At 40.1% G+C, this 14,658-nt stretch overlaps 1 protein-coding gene across 5 annotated transcripts in view; it reads right to left on the bottom strand.

Moving 5' to 3' along the window:
* fam13b (family with sequence similarity 13 member B) overlaps positions 1-14,658 on the bottom strand; it is a 77,963-nt gene that overhangs the window by 43,250 nt on the left and 20,055 nt on the right. For 3 of the 5 annotated variants that reach the window (XM_028589019.1, XM_028589024.1, XM_028589023.1), the window contains exons 2-6: positions 13,482-13,631; positions 11,617-11,824; positions 8,466-8,678; positions 7,041-7,218; positions 6,462-6,606 (exon numbers count right to left, since the gene is read on the bottom strand). In XM_028589019.1, coding sequence (XP_028444820.1) covers positions 6,462-6,606; positions 7,041-7,218; positions 8,466-8,678; positions 11,617-11,782 — 702 coding nt within the window. In that variant the 5' untranslated portion in view covers positions 11,783-11,824; positions 13,482-13,631. The remainder of the gene's footprint in view (positions 1-6,461; positions 6,607-7,040; positions 7,219-8,465; positions 8,679-11,616; positions 11,825-13,481; positions 13,632-14,658) is intronic. The other 2 variants (XM_028589020.1, XM_028589021.1) reach the window with 2 other exon arrangements.

Here is a 14,658-nt window from a genome sequence, read left to right as displayed (position 1 = left end):
TTACACAGCTCACCTTATGTTGGGAAAACTAGTACACAAAAATAAAAAGGTTAAAAACATGGTGGCCTGGCCTAGGAGTTTTAGAAGAGTATCATAACCGCAACATACTTGGTGTAATTCTTAAAAAAAACTATATTTAGAACAGCTAACGAAAGACAGGAAAGAGAAGGGGGATGATATGCAGCAAAGGGCCTCAGGTACGATATCGACTGAGTCTATAGGGGGCATACGCTCTACCAGGTGAGCTATAGGCCGCCACCTGGTGTAATCATTTAATCAATTAAAAAACTGAATGAATAATTGAAACTGAATGATCGTCTTAAGCTTGGGGATACCACCTCTCCATTACATCAAACTAAAAATAATATAAAGACAGACAAACAGCTTCCCGTTATCAACATCCAGATCAGTGTTCTTTCTGCGCGATTTCATGGGCAGAATAAAATGTTTTGGATTGTGGGACCTAAGGACCTTGATTTAAAGTCTGATCTACATCATCATGTAAAATTCATTCAGCTATTCAAGTTATTCACCATTAATATGAATGGACAATGCCATGAATATAACCTTGGATTATACACCATCCACTAGGAGAATATTTTATCACGGACGCTGATCTGTGAGATGGAAAAAATGACTCTGGATATCACCTTATATATACAGTGGGGGAAATAAGTATTTGACCCCTTGCTGATTTTGCAGGTTTGCCCACTTACAAAGAATGCAAAAATCTACAATTTTAATCATATGTACATTCTAACAGAGAAAAACAGAATCCCAAAGAAAATTCCAGAAAATCACATCATATGAATTTATTAAAATTGATAACCATCTGATGAGGAAAAACAAGTATTTGACCCCCTGGACAAACAGCAAGTATTCTGGCTCCTACAAGCCAGTTAGTCTTTCTTTAAGACACAGTCCCAATCCGAACCAATTATCTACATCAAATACACCTGCCTCACCTCGTTACCTGTATAAAAGACACCTGTCAACACCCAAACAACCAGCATCCAACATCACCACCATGGGCAAGACCAAAGAGCTTTCTACGGACATCAGGGACAAGATTGTTGATCTGCACAAGGCTGGGATGGGCTACAAGAGAATCGGAAAGCAACTTGGAGAGAAAAGATCAACTGTCGGTGCAGTTATCAGGAAATGGAAGAAGCACCACACCACCGCCAACATCCCTCGGTCTGGGCCTCCACACAAGATCTTGCCTCGTGGGGTGTCCCTGATCATGCGAACGGTGAGGAATCATCCCAAAACCACAGGGGGGAACTGATGAATCAACTGAAGGCAGCTGGGACCACAGTTACAAAAGAAACGGTTGGTAACACACTACGCCGTCATGGATTGAAATCCTGCAGCGCACGCAAGGTCCCCCTGCTCAAGAAGAAACCTGTACAGGCCCGCATGAAGTTCGCCATTCACCACCTGGACGACTCAGAAGAGGCCTGGAAGAAGGTGATGTGGTCAGATGAGACCAAAATAGAACTTTTTGGCCTCAACTCAACTCATCGTGTTTGGAGGGCAAAGAACACCGAGTACAACCCAAAGAACACCATCCCCACCGTCAAGCATGGTGGTGGCAACATCATGCTTTGGGGTGCTTTTCAGCCAAGGGGACGGGACAACTCCATCGTATTGAGGGGAGGATGGACGGGGCCATGTATCGTGGAATTCTGGACCGACATCTCCTTCCCTCAGTGAGAGAGCTGAAGATGGGTCGAGGATGGGTGTTTCAGCACGACAACGACCCTAAGCACACCGCCAAAGCAACAAAAGAGTGGCTGAAGAAGAAGCACATCAAGGTTCTGGAGTGGCCTAGCCAGTCTCCAGACCTGAATCCGATTGAAAATCTTTGGAGGGAGCTTAAAATTGAGTTGCCAGGCGACAACCTCGAACCTGAATGATTTGGAGGCTGTCTGCAGGGAGGAGTGGGCCAACATCCCTGCCGAAATGTGCACAAACCTTGTCACCAACTATAAAAACCGTTTGACATCTGTGCTGGCCAATAATGGCTTTTCTACAAAATATTAACATGCTGTTTGTCCAGGGGGTCAAATACTTGTTTTTCCTCATCAGATGGTTATCAATTTTAATAAATTCATATGATGTGATTTTCTGGAATTTTCTTTGGGATTCTGTCTTTCACTGTTAGAATGTACATATGATTACAATTGTAGATTTTTGCATTCTTTGTAAGTGGGCAAACCTGCAAAATCAGCAAGGGGTCAAATACTTATTTCCCCCACTGTAGAAGCCACCCTTGGGTATACTCTTTCAAATGCAGGAGTTGACATAATGTACAATGACACTTGAATTTATAACTGAGCTATAGGCAGTCAGTCATTAAAATAGTGTGAATATGATTGAGGCCCCTGCTGAGTTAGTTATCAGAAAGGCTTTATGGTGATGTAACAATATTAGAGCAGAAGAGTTGTTAAATCCACCATCAGGATGACTTGGAATGGTCATTCATACAGTAGTGCTGAAAATATTATCACTTTATTTAAGACTGTGGAAAATGTGTAATCATGTTAAATCCCAAATCAGAGTAAAAAAAAGTTGCTGTGTGTTTATGTGTATTACGTAGGCTTTTGATACAAAAGTACGACTTTGTATGGAGTGTGTTTGTTTGTGTGCCTGAGTGGGTGAAAAGACGACGCGGAGAGCGCCCTGGAACAAAAGGTCTTGGCCTTGGCCCTGGTTTAGCGTTCCGGTCCAGAGTTTCGAGATGGAAAACGGAGAGAACAACAAGCCCCACTGACATCATTAGTTGAACTGTTAATGGGCCAGGAACACAGAACAATGACAACTGACATTATAAGTCTCAAACTGTTTTCAAGGCTCTTTTGTATGCCCTCTTCATTCTGATGTTAGATTATTAAACATCAATTCAGCCAACGCATTGTAATTCTATACAAAATGTGGATGTTACTGGTGTTTCACAGGTTTTACCATGTTTGACAAACAGCTTTTTCCTTATTTGGAAAAACATAAGTTGCATGGTCTTTTAGATTTGAAAAGTTTATGCTGCTAGTTTCTTTTTTTTGGACAAATAAGCCTGACTAATCTAGCAGGCTAGAGAAGTGTCGCTTCTTCGATTATGACTGTATGGGGGTTTTAAATTATCTCTGTGCATGTTTAACCTTGTGCTTCTGTGGCGTTCAACTGCTTTCAGACTTCAAAAGTTTCCCTAGATTTGAACTAGTAAGATTAATGTTACATTCCACATAAAAGTGACTCTCGGTCTTTTTTGTGCATGAGACCAACATGTAAAACTGCCATCACATTGAGGGTTCAGGGCCAAATTAAATCAAGCCTTCAAGCCACATTTTCTCTACAGCAAAGCCAACAGGAGCCCTGAAAACACAGAGATACTAGCTAATTAGGAGCGGATAGTCTGCTTACTTTACATATTTCACTATACACTAGTTCTGTCCTGTTGCACAATTTCCATGTTGCTTACTAATACCACAGAATGCAATGTGGTTTATAACTAGTATATTTTCTGCCTAGTGTGCAAGAAAACGTGCTGAGGAATCAAAACGGATTGTCCAAGAGTCCAGCCATTGTCCAAGCTACGACAAAAATCCCACGGACTATCTCAGCACTGAATGCACGGATATGAGGACATTTTATATTCTTAAAAAATGTGAATGAGTTTTGATTTTTGTTATTTTTCACTACTTTGAGCCAGATACCCTGGCAGAAAGGGCTTTAAACACTGAATCAAAACACACACACACACACACACACACACACACACACACACACACACACACAGGTATCATCATAGCAACAACACGCCTCAGCACAGCCTTGCTCTCACCTAAACAATAATTTACAGTAATTGATTTGCCAATAAATAAGCCAAAATCCAGTTTAGCACATTAAGGCATGGATACCTGAACCGAGCTGGGCTGGGCCAGGTTCAGATATTTAGAAATTATGGTCGGGTTCAGGTCGGGCTCGATCACATCAGTGCAATAAGGCATTTGTTGTAAAATGGTGCTGCGGCTCCTTTAAGAGAGCTCAGTGCGTGTGGGTGTGTGTGTGTGGTAAGTCGGCAGAAAAGAATAGAGAAAGAGGAAGCAGACGTGTTGTAGATGCGACCGGAGCAGAGTTGGTGGAATAAGTTTAAGTTTTGTACACAGTGTGTGCGGTGTCCAAAATAAACCCCAGACTGAAAGCCAAGTTCATTCATTTACATTTTTACATGTGTCATTAGTATGAGAAAAAAATTTGATTTTAACTGTGTCGGGCTCGGACACAAATTTCTTAATGCCTGTCGGGCTCGGGCCGGGTTCGGTCATGGCTCTGTCGGACGTGGGCCGGGCAGAAAAATTCAGCCCGATCCGGACTATCTATAGCATCTCATTGTGCCTCATTAAGTTTAATCTTTCATGTGCTTCTACCCTTCTATTTTTTTCATGTCTTAAAATGTGCCTTCTCCCTTATTTCTGCAGTTTATTTCAATTGTTCTAACTAGCCTCTGTTACCAGAAGCATGTGTCTCCTGTGTGAAAGCAGGTGTGTAGGTGTGTGTGTGTGTGGGTGTGTGTGTGTGTGTGTGTGTGTGGGATATAGTCCCCTTCATAAGGGTTTGTTCGCACAGAGAGCCATCCCCAGTGTAGTGCAGGGGCTGTAGGTGTGAGTTGCCTGGTTACATCATCACCAGCTTCTTTTCTTATCCTTCTCCTCCCTCGCCATCTCTCCCTTCATTCTTCCTCTTCTCTCTCTGCACTCTCACCATTTCACCCCCATTTTCCTGGCTGCGTTTTCTCCCTCTACCTCTCTGAGCCACCCACTTTTTTTCCCCTCTCTCTTACATAAGACACAGGGATCAGTGCACCGATGATTTGTCTTTACAGATTTATCACACTGTCCCTGCTGCTCCTTCTTCTTTTGCTCTTTCTCTTATTATGTCTATTGGTAATGTTGTAGTCTTTATTCTCATTCATCTGACATGTCACGCAATAAAAAAAAAAGTTGAAGAAACTGTAAAATAAAAATGAAATAAGACTGCTGATCTAATCTTAATTTAACAACCAACACCTTTTTGGTAGAGCTTTGATGTTTTTTCTTAAATATGGGAATGACATGAGAGATACTGACTTTAAGATTACATGGCTAGCAAAATTGGAGCTACGTGTCATTATGACTTTACTTAAGAACACACTAAAATAGAGAAACTGCAACAAAGAAGAAATATAAAAAGGAGCGAATCAGTGGAGAAAGCAGAAAGGAAACTAAAATCTAAAGAAGGCCGTTAAAAGTAACTGAACAGGTGTAGATACTGTAGTTGCTGTATCTCTCCTGGTCAGACTTTCATGATGATGTGGCCTTTAACTTCAACATTTAAACATGCTATTTATATAATGTCCTTGCTGTGTTGGAATGTTCTCTTAAATGTGACAGGAATTACGGCAGAAAGGCAACGTGAGATACCGATCAAGGGTAATTATTGTGTTCATGTATATGTTATCATACAATAACAGACTGTAATCGGGCCACTGTTAAATTAAATGTTAACTACGCCATTCCTTTTTCTGTGGGCACAGTAGTGACGCTTTGTTGCTGGGCAACAGGGGAAATGCCTTGTTTAGTCTGCTAGTCACGTTCGGTGTGTCCAATGTAAGACAACAAATGGTATTTATAGTTCGACGTAGCCAAAAAGCAGAGAGACATTTTTTTTGGTATACGCTCTCAGCAGTCATACTCTGATCTCGACACTGAACCCTTAGCACACCTCAGAATTTATTCAATGCTCTGTGTCCAGTATGTGTGGGTGTGGCTAGATTCTTCTGAAAGATATTTTGTTAATGGAGAACTTTCTGTTCAGTAATTCTATGTATTGTACAACAATAGCTTGAGGAAGTGAGTACTTACATTCCCATACAACACGAGTGCTGCCTGACCTACTGCGGCTAATTAATAATTATCAGCCTGAATGGATTCCCTGTGGTTTTCTTCACTGGAAGAGATTTTTGTTTGTAGATAGAATGTAGTAATTTAATCCCTGTTCAGTGGAGCCTGGTTGTGTAACATTTACAAAGTAGTATCAATGGAATCCACAAAGCCACTTGTAGTAGAACTGTGAAGTAATGCTTGTAATCTTTAACATTTTGAGCGTTTCTTGCCTTCTTTACTGGTGATGCCAACAATTACAAGTAATGATTTATAAACTAAAATCCAAGATTTTTGAGCATATCAACATACAGCCAACTCATTTTGTTGATTTGTAATCACAATTTGCAGCATTTTGTAAAACGATACAATAATATGGTCCTAATATGATTCCACTGTTAAAGTCAAACAATATTAATGTACATACAATTTGTTTTATACAATATAAAATATTTAAGTGATATTAAAAATCATCGTATAAAAGAGATGGAGTGATGGACACAGAACATGAAGAAGTTAGAAACAAAAGGTGATGGGCAGTACCTGTTCATTGATGGAGCTGTAGTCGTTGGTGGTGGAGACGTCGTCGTCCTCGGAGTCAAACAGGCCATCCTGGTTGTCCAACAGCTCTGCCAGAACTCTGCTGACAGACTCCTGGTCTCGAAGGTCCTCTCCTTCTGTTGACAGACTGCAAACAAAAGACGAGTGTGTTGTTTTGGTTGTACACTGCCTCGCATGGGGTGTAAAATAAACATAATAGCTGAATAAATGCATGTATAAGTGCCATTGTTTGAATGCTTATTTGATGATATGGGTCAATTTGCACTCCCACTAAAGATTTGCAACCAAACAACTTCACAGTTTTGACACAAGACATTTAAATACATACTATTACTGGCAGATCCACACCTTCTACGGCTCTATGCGCAGGAATAGAAATGCAAACCATCAAAAAAAACCTGTATAACCTGTCTGGAACTTTTAAATAAATACTTGTCAGGCAGAAAAACATGCACTTGGTTGCCCTTAGCTCAGTATCTGATAGCTCAAATTTTTTGAAAAGGTACAATGATCGCAATTATTAACCACAATTATTAAACATGCCCTATGCAGGCATCTTACTGGAAGATGTCTGGTCCGAAGACAGCGGCCAGTGTCCCAATGTTCCAACTCTCCTGCTGAAGTGAAGCCACGCTGGCCAGGAAGCGGCACAGGAAACGCAGCAGGCCGTAGTTCAGCTGGGGAAGCTGTTGCAGCAAGTACTTCAAGTTTCTACACAGATCCTCTTCATTGCTGTAATCTGGGGATGTTTAAGAGCAGGACACCGGTTATGATTACATGTGAGTTTGAACATTGTACATATTGTACATACTACATGGAAAAAGCTCTTTATAGTCCTCATTACTATTAGAGCTTGAACGCTTTCTTCATGCTGCACTCAATGTGGCTAAAACGCTACTGTATTTGGAAATGCTGTGGACTGAATTATGGGTTTTCAAGTCCTTTGTGTTCCTTCACAGTTGACCTTAGAAATTCTTCACTCAAGAAAATATGCAGACACCGATAAGATTAACGTACAATCCTCTGGGAGAGATGAAATGAGGTGAAACAGGAGATGGCATTAGAGAGTATAATGTAGTAGTAGTGCCATTATAAAATATAATAGATACATTTATGACATGGAGAGTCCCTGCAAACTTCGCCACTGCTGTAACATGCATGACAAGGAGATTAGAAAAGATCAGAAGAGGAGAGAAGAAATGTGGAAGTGGAAGATTTGTTGAAATTATTATACATTGTCCACTAAACATGTGTTGCCTGGACTGGTCTATCTATAACTTTTATAACCAACAGCAATTCGCATTATTATGCTTTCCTTGTTTTTTCCAAATTTTGAACGAAAAAAATAAAATAAGAGTGAGAACACAGTTCTGACTATCAAGAGGACAATATAAACAAACAACCATTTCCATTTAAATGGAGGTTCAAATTTTTTAATCTTTATGCAATAATCACATGTCCATATACTTACAGTACATTGAAAGCATTAATGGTCATTACATTGTTTTCAATGTGTACATGTGCATTATGTCAGTACTGTTTTAAGACAGACATAATACACCATCTACTCTAGGTACTTGCAGTACCTCTAATCACCTAGTGTTATGAACTCACAGCTCAGATAACTAAAGTCTGCAAGACCACAGTCATAACTGGTTTCGCAAAATCAACTTAGATAAAGATCCAGAAATAAGAGACAATAGTTTGTGTTTCATACTGTGCCTTAATATTAGGTAAGCTTAGGCACTAAGCAGTACATTTGTAAGACCGTCACACTTCACACTAGGACTCAGGGGGAGTAGACAGAAGTACAAATGGGTGGCAAAAAAGGCAACGTTGTCTGCTACAAGCAAAACTAACATCATTAACTGACTTCAAAATAATAAAACATCAGATTTTGGTTTCAAAGTGAGAAAGAGAAAAAGGGTGGGGTGAGTGAGCTATTGGAGAAATGGAGAAGTGGGAGAAGCAGTCCCTGTCACACACCTTGATGTAGCTGTAGAATGTGCCCCTGTATCGCTGTTGGGATAACCGGCTCAGGAAGCTCCTGCAGGAAAAGTCGGAGCAAACTGACCACTGACGCCAGGTCCGCCTCTTTCTCTAGCTCCACCTCCTCACCACTGTCATAACGCTGGCGCAGCCAATCCACACGCTCTGCATTGCCATTAACAAGGAAGAGCCCCTCCAGGTCCAGATGACCTGGGGACACATACAGCAATAATTACTTACCTTAAATACATACTGTATATCATTATTCAATTTCTATATTTTTATATTTTCTGAGCTTGGTTTGGTTATCTAGCCAACATCCTTGCTTTTAAACCACCTAAACTCCAGCTAAGCCAAAAAAAGAAAGCTATGAACAAGTTTGATTTTTAGAACTCTTATTACATATGGAGTGCTCATAATTTATTATAATTTCTCTGCTGCTGCTACATTAATGATTCAAACTGACCCTTCGTCGCCACTAGTTCCTGGCCGTCGGCTTGGTGTGTCAGGGACCTAACAACAACAGTCTTCCAATATTTACAAATTGGAGTGGCTTTTTTCATTGGTGTAATTCATCTGGACTTTGTGTATGTGAACTCCTCCCTTATTCGTATGAAAAAAAAGAGGCATGACCACACTGAGTGTTTGTGAGTGTTTGTGATTAAAAGGATAAACCGATAGCATCCGTCGGTCCAGTCAGGGCTTGAGCCAGTTTTACAATTTATTTTTTTACTATTACTTTTTCTCTCCTTTACATAATTAAAATTAATAAAATCACCTGTACTTAGAGCTGTCCACTTGTGATCTGATCACAACCAGCTCAGGCCACAATCAGAGCACCAAAATAAAACAAATAAAACACCTTTTCACATCACAATTTCATGCACATAGCTGATGTCCTCATCATATTGTTGATCAATGATTACATAAAAAAATAGATAAGCCCTATTTAACACTATTTCTAAAGATGTGCGTGTATCTACCAAAGCAGTCGGCCCCTGTTTTTTGTATTGTATGAGCGATTAAATCTGTCACAGATGCCACAGCTTTGGTCCAACACACACCTTGAAGTGCGTTCCATTTCTTATCTCTGTTTTACATCAGATTCCCTTTTTACCAGATATTTGCAATGCCATGCTCCTACTAAAACCTCAGACATCACACACAAATCAAATAAGAGAGATTAAGGCCTTTTCGCTGGCTGAATAACTTCTGGACTGGCAGCACCACTCTAATTAATGTGCCAGCAGAGGCCCGAGAGGATTAAAGACTTATTACATAACCTCATATGGTCGAGCGGCCCCTGGGTCACACAAACCACCAACCTGCTTCACTGGTCAATTGAGGTGAAGCTTCATTCCAATAGTTAAAAAAAAATATTCACTGACTTGACAGGTTTTGCAAGAAAATCTCTTTGTGACTATCTCCACACTCCACAACAGAGGAGTAAGAAAGGAACAAGAAAAGGAAGCTTTTTCCATTGTTTAACTTGTCATATGTGTTCAACATTCTTTCTTGATGTGCTGATTAGGTTTCACAAACCCCCAGGCCTCATTAAAACACCTATCCTACACACTTGTATTACTTTCTATAATATGTACTGTAGATCCATATGGGGGGCCTTTCTACAGCCATCAAATTGCTTCTCCTGTAAATCAATTCTATAAATGGATATTGACATGCTTATGCAAATTTGCACAGATCACAGATGATGAGAGGCAAACAAGTTACAAAAAATTTAAATGACTTAATTTCTCCATTTCTTCAGGGTTCACGTCACCAACAATGCATCCTTAACACAAAGTCGATTGACTGGTTAGATGTCTTACAGGAGTATATGTGTTATGCAACACAAAACTGGAACTGAGGGTGTTATGTACTGTAGCCAGTACCATTACCAACCAAATGCAGATAAATTCTGTCTGTGGCTGGTTAGTTTAAAATTTTTAATGACTTTGGTAGGTTCCCCTCTTCACTGTTAAGCTCTTCTGTTTTCACAAGTTCAGCTGTATTTGACAGAGCGGTTATGTAATGAAGAAGGAAGCGGACCGTGGCTCTGTCTGCCGGTGCATTCGGAGTTCATCTTATCACATAAACTGGATCTCCACTAACGACATATTTTGGGTTCATCGAGATGCAAAGCAGTCAACAGCAGCAGGGCGTGCTTGGGATACTGAAACATTACAGAAAGCAATCATATGTACTTAGCGCTCAGAAGTATGTACTTAAAAGTGACAACAAATAGTGGAATTCAACTGGGCTGAAACTGGTATTGGTAGTCTTATTCCTGCTTTCAATCTTAAATCATGTGAAATGTCACTATGGTTCTGCATTTTCAGTCAAAAAGGAAAAATTCCATGAAGGTACAAAGTCCTGTGTTACTTTACTGAATATAAGGTTTTAAAGAATAAATTATGTTTTGTTCGAATGAGAGAAATTGTCATTTTTTTTTCATTCAAAAGTTACATATTTTCGCTTTTAACAAAAGCTGAGATGAATGAAACATAATCCAGTGTTAATATAATACAGTAAGTTAAACCGAGGGCAATTACAAAAGAATGTAAGCTCTTAATACCTGGGGGGGGACGTAGGTGCATGTTAACAGTGATACACAAGAATATAAAAATGTTAGAGATTGTGTTTCATTCAGTATTTGGTAAATTACTGTATATGTTCGATGCTTTTTGCTTTCATTTTGAAGAAGTTAGAGTTAACATTTTCCATTAAATCAACAATTCCTTTACTGTTGAATCTTTGGTTATATTTAAGAAATAAAGTGGAAGAAGATTATAACATTTAGCCAATTTCTGCAAACAAATGCATCACTACAAACATGTGGGTGTGTATGAGTCAAGCAAATGTATTTGATGAAAGATTTTATTGGGTCATCAGGCATTATAATTTAATGAAATTGCTTCATTGGTGTCATCAGCATTCATTGATATTTTAGGTTTGTAAATATTGATTTGATCGAAACGATCACATATTGAATAGGAAATGATTTGAAACAAAAGATCTATAGCCCAAAACTAAAACAAATTAATGTTAGCAAAAGAAGTGGCTTGATTTTGGGGTTTAAGCATCACTGTGTCTGTCTGTCTGTCTGTCTGTCTGTCTGTCTGTCTGTCTGTCTGTGTGTATCACTCACCATGCTCTTCGATGTAGTCGACAATGTGTTTCACCAGTGCAGGAACCTCAAGGCCACTGATTGTGTGAGTGCGCGTCACCTCCTCCAAAGGAATGCCAAATACACGTGTAGTGCTGGCTGAGCTACCGCCCTCGTTGCCTGGCAACGGAGACACGCTCTTCCTCATTGCCTTCTCCTCCTCACCACAACCCCGCCAAGGCCCTCACGTCTTTAGGAATAAAAAAAGAAATCCAGAAGGAGGGAGATCAGACAAAAAACAAAAAATAAAAAGTGAAATGGAATGATTTACAAAATAAGAGCCTTGGTAAATCATCTTCAGTCATGTTTGCAAACCTCCCCTCATTACATTTAACCAAGAAAGAAGGGGGTGGGGGGGTATATATTATAGTTCATTCTGTGTCTGGGACTGGGGAAAATCTACTGTCCAATGACCACAAACAGATTTAGGTAAAGTATCTGAGTGGTGGTGTTGCTGTCAGACAGGGATTATGAAGCAGGTGTCCTGTCTGTCCTGTGCTAAATGAAAGGGTGGCTAAATTAGCACCCCAGGATTTCCCCCTGTATAAAGTAGTACTTTATCAACTTCTTACTTACTCCCACAGGGGATGTTTTACATTATATTAACATGATTCAGTATCTGTCATTTCCTCTGCCATTCCCATGCAAAGGTCATGCTGTGAATGCCTGAGTCAGACAAAGGGGTGGAAATCAATCAAGGCAAGCATGAATGTACAACAATCATGTCTGTTCAAAGTTTGACTTTGACGATGGTTGTTTGGTGAGTGCAAACAGTGGCAGATGGTGTTCAGTGTACTCATCGGGGGAGGAGGAACATCACCAAATGTTTATCAGAAAATGTAAACTGGTTTTGTTCCAATTAAGCTTACAGTATATGTCAATTAATATTGTTCTTTTAAAGATATAAAAGTGTTATCACTAATTACAATAACAACAGATTCAAAGTGGTCAGCTGTTTGTTGCTCCTCTCAATACTCTGATAACTAGTTTAAAATCAGTTTGTTGTATTTACGGTCAGCTTGTAATAAAAGATGACATAACGGAACACCTAGTAAGGAATTCAAGGCCATTTTTGTTTTCACATTAAAAGGTCCCATGACATGGTGCTCTTTGGAAGCTTTTCTATAGACCTTAGTGATCCCCTAATACTGTATCTGATGTCTCTTTCCCAAAATTCAGCCTTTGTGCAGAATTACAGGCAGTCCCACAATGAGCTTCCTTAGTATGTGCCATTTCTGTGTCTGTAGCTATTGAGGAGGAGAGGGGGGCAAGGTGGAGGGTGGGGGTGTGGCCTTGACCAACTGCCACTTTGCGCGTTTGAAAGCCATGATGTCTCTCTCTCATGGGTGGGCCAAATTCTCTAGGCGGGCAAAGCAGAGAAAGGAGAGGAGCTCAGATCGGCCCATCTGAGCTTTCATTTTCTCAAAGGCAGAGCAGGATACCCAGGGCTCGGTTTACACCTATTGCCATTTGTAGCCATTGGGGGACCATAGGCAGGCTGGGGGAACTCATATTAATGTTAAAAAAAACCTCAAAGTGAAATTTTCATGCCATGGGACCGTTAAGCTTTAGTAAGTAAACTGTCTAAGTCAGTGCGCAGGACAGGTTTTATTCTTACATAATATTCAGAGTGGAGATGTGCTGATGTTCAGCATTATGACGAAAGTGACTGTTCTTGTTATGTTTTCCTTTACAAGAACTAATGTGCTGAATCAGTTAGTATTTTGTTGCCAAGTTTAGTTAATAAGCCTTGGATATATCGGCTGTCACAATCAATCGAATCAAAGTGAAGTGGGTCCATTCCTTCCTCCGGCAATGGATGTGCCTGCATGTGTGTGTTTACTCACCGTGTAGCAGTGAAAGTGTGTGTCCTCTCCTCCCCTAGCCAGTGAACCACCAAACCATCTATGGCTGCTTCAGGTTGTGGCAGAAGATGAGCCGGTAGTTCCTCATTGACGGACCGCTAATCCCTGTTGCAGGATTCCCTTCTAGCTACGCTAAGGAGAGACAGAGAGAGAAAAAGAAGAGGAGGGAGGAACATAAGAAAAGAACAAAAAAGAAAGGGTGAAGACAGAGGTGGGGAGAGAGAAAAAGATGGAATCTGTTAAGTAACAATCCCTGGTATGTTTGCAAACATCTACAGTATTTTCATTACTTTCTATTGTAATGTAATGCAATGTCACAAGCTGCGCCATATCAACAGCTTTTACATTTTCTGTTCTCAACACCTGCTGTCAAGTGTTTGCTAGGGAAGATAGTATGGTGCATAAGAACAGATGCATATGTTTGTAGCAGCAGCAACCATTTCATATACAACTTGTTATCACTTATATTGTATTACTTTCTGCTTAATAATTTTGGTTCTTATCAAATTCTTACAATTCGACCGGTTTGGTTGCCATAATTAGTAAGGTGTCATAAAAGACAATGTATGCCTTTGCATTGACCAGTAATACAAACTTACTTTAAAAATCTTGCTATACACACAAATCAATAAAAGATGCATGGGCTGAGGTCCTCTTTTCTTCTCATTTATTGTTTTTGGTGCTTAAGGGTAAATATCTCTTTAGTTTTTGGCACCCCCCCTTCCTACTTTCACTCCATTTTCCATGCCGTTTTCCCTTCTTTTCTTCTCTCCCTTTTTATCTCCACTCCTTCCTCTCTAATGGTATCTTCCTACTTTGAGGCTTGAGATGTCATGTTGTCCAAGTGTCAGCTAGAGGTGAGGAAAAGCTGTGCCTGTGTTTGTGTGTCTTGCATGTCTGTGCATGCCTCTGTGAATGTGAGCAAATGTCATTTTGAATCTGTGTATGTTAGGTGTGTGACTGTTAATTGTTGCAACTTAAGCATGCAAGCGTGTATGCATGCGTTTATGCATGTACAGTATGTCTTAAGGTTGGTAGAACACAGTTCTGTGTTATGGAGTCAGAAAGACACAAGAGACAATGAGAGGGAGTGAGGAAGAAGGAAAAATACACCTGCTGGAAATAAACCATAGTCTTTCATTTGCACACATGCATGGGG

Source organism: Perca flavescens, chromosome 10 (assembly GCF_004354835.1).
Source record: "Perca flavescens isolate YP-PL-M2 chromosome 10, PFLA_1.0, whole genome shotgun sequence".
Classification (NCBI taxonomy): Eukaryota; Metazoa; Chordata; class Actinopteri; order Perciformes; family Percidae; genus Perca; species Perca flavescens.
Note: the sequence above shows the minus strand (reverse complement) of the source record. Positions and strands in the feature narration are given on the sequence as shown.